This window comes from Gavialis gangeticus, unplaced genomic scaffold, assembly GCF_001723915.1.
Source record: "Gavialis gangeticus isolate Ggan-Ray unplaced genomic scaffold, GavGan_comp1, whole genome shotgun sequence".
NCBI classification, from domain to species: Eukaryota; Metazoa; Chordata; order Crocodylia; family Gavialidae; genus Gavialis; species Gavialis gangeticus.
Window position 1 is genome coordinate 9,088,582 of NW_017729018.1, and position 3,971 is coordinate 9,092,552.

The 3,971-nt window shown below is 51.5% G+C and overlaps 1 protein-coding gene across 6 annotated transcripts in view; it reads right to left on the reverse strand.

Moving 5' to 3' along the window:
* Positions 1-3,971, reverse strand: part of LOC109294873 (perilipin-3-like) — an 18,689-nt gene that overhangs the window by 9,024 nt on the left and 5,694 nt on the right. For 2 of the 6 annotated variants that reach the window (XM_019513411.1, XM_019513410.1), the window contains exon 1: positions 1,363-1,420. The exons of 1 other annotated variant lie outside the window; for it this stretch is intronic. In XM_019513411.1, the coding sequence (XP_019368956.1) occupies positions 1,363-1,405 (43 nt within the window). In that variant the 5' untranslated portion in view covers positions 1,406-1,420. Of the gene's footprint in view, positions 1-65; positions 322-1,314; positions 1,421-3,289; positions 3,293-3,971 lie in introns of those variants that run through there. 3 more of the 6 variants (XM_019513414.1, XM_019513413.1, XM_019513412.1) reach the window with 3 other exon arrangements.

Below are 3,971 nucleotides of genomic sequence, written 5' to 3' on the forward strand. Positions count from 1 at the left end.
GATAGTCATGGTGGAATCCGGGGCTACGGCAAGGAGAAGATTAGCTGGTGCAGGCATACGCCTGCCTCCCCAGATAAGCCCAGAGTAAACTCCAGGGCTATAAAGCCTGGGCAGAGGTCAGAGCAGTGTGGAAACAGCAGCCTCCGAGGGCTGGGTGCAAAGTAAGAGGTTGAGTAACACCCCTGCCGGTCCCGGGGGATGGGGCCACCCGGCGCTGACGACACCCCGTGGCAGATACGCTCTCCAGTCCAGGGTGCAGCAGGCGGGCGGCTACAGCCCCAGCGGTTGTGCAACAGCGGGAGCGAGGCCTTCCTCCGCAGCCTTTGCAACACCCCCCGCCACTCGCTGCCTTTGGGCTGTGGCCAAGGCTGCCTCCCTGCTGCTGGCTGGTGCGGGGGGCCAGCCTGTACCGAGCTGGGGCAGGGGAAGCCGGGGGGGGAATGCAAAGCGCGGGCACTGCTTTGCGCAAGCTGCCTGTGTGGACTATTGTGCGCCGCACTGAGGGCCTTTGTGGGGCTGGGCCGGCTCCAGCGTCGGGCGGGACTGAGCGCAGCCCTCGGTGCGCGGGGCCCACGGCACCGCAGGAAGCCACAGCTGAGAGTGCACTGGGGTCTCAAGCGGGTCCGGTGCCCGGGGTGGAGCAGGCACGCTCAGCCCCAGAGCCCGGGGCCGCGGGAGCGAGAACCTGGTTGCAAGGACTAGATGCCTTCTTGGCTCCTGGCTCTGTTGCCACGAAGCCGGCTAGGGCAGAGCTGGCAGCCTTTCAGGCTGGGAGAGTGCGGAGGGAAGGGCCCCACGTTCACTTGGCTGGGAGCAGCTCGGTGAGCACGAGGCTGGTTTAGAAAGAGCGGCACTGCCCGGCTCGGTGCTCCCCCACCCCAGCCCAGAGCACAGAAACATCTCGTTTCACCCTGGATGCAAGCGGGGGGCTGCAAACTGAGAAGGTGCCAGATCCCCAGGAGGGGCCAGCACGGCCTCAGCATGGCGAGGAGGGCTGGCGTTTGGAGCAACAGCTCCAGCTCTGGGGGTGGTGTCGCTTGGAGCCTGCAGCCCGGGGTACCGGCGCTCCCCAACCTGCCAGGGGTGCATCGACGCACGTGACGGAGGCGGACTAGCATCTCCCAGACAAGCCAAGCTGCTGCAGGTTTGCTTCCCCAAGCCTGGCTCGATGGGGGCAGGGGGCACAGAGGCTGGCCAGTTGCTGCCGGCAGAGGGGAGCACTGAAGCCCCCCAGTGCTGCTTTGCAAAGCCCTGCTGGGGCGCAGGCAAACTTGGCTACACCCGGAGAAAACCCCACAAAAAATGCACACACACGCACACCCACTGCCAGTGAAGTAACCAACGCAGCCGAAAATCTCTCACCTCCCTTCCCTAGGACTGCCCGGTGCTCCAGCTGCTCCAGCATCCGAGCTGCCCCCTGCCCAGCCTTTATAGGCCAGTGGGGAGCCCTCCCCCCGCCGGACGGCTCCAGGAGGCAGGAGCCTGGGAGAGGGCAGGGGAAAGGGGTCTGGCCGGTCACATGCGACTCCTTTCACCCCCTGGGCTGGAGGCCTGGATCCCGCCCTGGTGAGCCGCTATTGTCTGGGAGCTGCGATGTGGAGGACAGGGCGGGCTGGAGGGTAATTCCCATCTGGGTTTCGTGCTGGCTTACACCCTGCCTGGCATTGCTGGCTGCGCTGGGGTGGAGGAGTGGGAGAGATGAAAAAAGAGAGGGAGTAGGGACAGAGAATCCTGAATTATAGTCCCTTCTCCAAGGACTGTACATGTATTTTACCTGAACCATTCATTAGATAAAATATACAAATGCTCCTTGGAGCAGCATTGGAACTAAGGGCTCATTTCTCCCCGATAAGTGCTCCAAACCTTAGGTAAGTGAGTCATGCTCATTCTTGTACCTATACTGTCTCTCTCTCCCTCTCAATATCTCTGTCCCGTTGGCCTAATTACTCTTTAATAAATTCCATAGAATCATAGAAAATCAGGACTGGAATAGACCTTGGAAACCATCTAGTCCATGAGTGCCCCAGGTAGCACTGGGAGCCTCTATGTGTGACACATGATAGATCAGGCAGGGGACAGGCAGAACAGCAGCAAGTAGAGCAGTAAAAAGAAAGGAGAAAAGGAGATCAGACAAGAACAACAGGGAAAAGAGCAAAAAGTAGAGCAGCAGATTTGGCAGGGAAATGGGGCTGGAGTGGCACTTCGGGGGGGGTCCAGGACTCTTTCCCAAAAGATGGACCCTCACTGATATAGTGCAAACTCCATGCTCAAGGCAGGAATGTTGTCACCTCCAAACCACTGCAGACATATGGTTGTCTGACCTTCCCTTAACAGCTCTTAAAGATGGGAGATTCCCCAGCCTCTCTTGGCTGTATAAAGTGGAACAGCTCTAAGGAGACAGATCGGGAGTGCCCATCCCCCTCACTGGTAAAACATATAGCTTGTTGAGCCAGGTGCTCTATGGAGAGGTGTGACATGTGGGGTCCAATCCTTGTGGGCAGAGGAGGGAATTAAACTTAACTTTTCCATTCCCAGGCCAGCGCTCTAAAATGGGTTATGGCCTGAAAGGGGAAGGGGTCAGAGCACCTTCTACCACGGTGGATTCTAAAAGATGGATCCCACCCCCTGCTCCATTTATGAAAGAAAAGCCTTTAGCACTCACCCTCAGAAGTTGTAGTGTGTGAATCCCTTCATTAACAAGATCTTTTTCTCTTTTACCACTAAAGGGCATGGTTAAGTTATGTTACTGAAAAGACCATTTCATTTTGGATGTTCTGGTTTTTATTATTAGTCAACCTTTCCAATTTAATGTCTTTGAAGAGCCTCTATAGTCAAATCCAACACTGAATTATTTAATTAACACTTAGCTAAACAATCACAATGAATGCTAATGAGTTTGTCCCTGTATCAAGAGAATGTCAACCTGGGATGGAGTTTGAAGGCTAAATGAAATAGTAGTTTTCTGTGTCCAATACGTAACTGTAACACTAAGCTAAGGAAAACATTGGTTTAAGAGAGGGACACTTGTGTGGGTCTGTGACAGTACTAGTCTCTGTAATCATTCTGTTTGGGTTCCTACAGAAAATCACAACTGCTAAGACAGTTTTGCTATTGCTTTATTGAATCATTTTAAATGCCAGGTTAAAATATTCTGTCAAGTGCAAATACTGATTGTGAAACCTAACATAGATCATCCCAATGTGTAAGGCTACAGTCAGGTATTCAGAGATAAGTTCCTTTCAATTTTTCCTATTAAACTACAGAAATAGAGTAAAGATCACTCTATAACCTGCTGGTTCAGGCACTCTTGCTCTAATGAACAGTTATTTGTATTATACAAAGTGGAAGAATGTCAACAAAGAAACTGGAAGGCGTCTACCCCAGGTTAATCTATAGCATGATGCAGAGCAGTCACCCAGGAGTTGAATAATGTGTGTTTGAACTCACTCATTTAACCTGGGTCTCCCACAGCCTGGCTGAGAGACTGGACAGAGGGCTTTGAGTTAAAAGGAGAACGTTCCCTTTGAATCTTTAACTTTTTAAATCTAGTTTCTACCCTGCTTCACCCCCCCCCCTTTATAGTAAAAACAATTGGGAGAATTTAGTCCAAATTTGAACAGTTTCCTATCAACCAAAACTGCATCTGTTGGTAAACAAAATATTCACTGAAAAAAACCAGACCCTCCATTCAGTCTGTCTTGCATAAATGAATGAATTCCACTGAATTCAAATTAATTGGGAATCCTGTTTAGGTACGTAGGATTGTGCTCATGTAAAAAGAGAAAAAGAATGTGTGTATCAAGGCTGAAAGAAATGAGTACACCCAGAAAACCAATTAACAGAATGATATAAGGAGGGAAATAAAAGTAACTCAGCATATAATGGGGAAGAAAAACCCGTGTAATCTACCGTACAGATTCTTTTGGCCTATTTTTTGTAACTTTATTTAATTTATACTCCCTTGCTTTCCA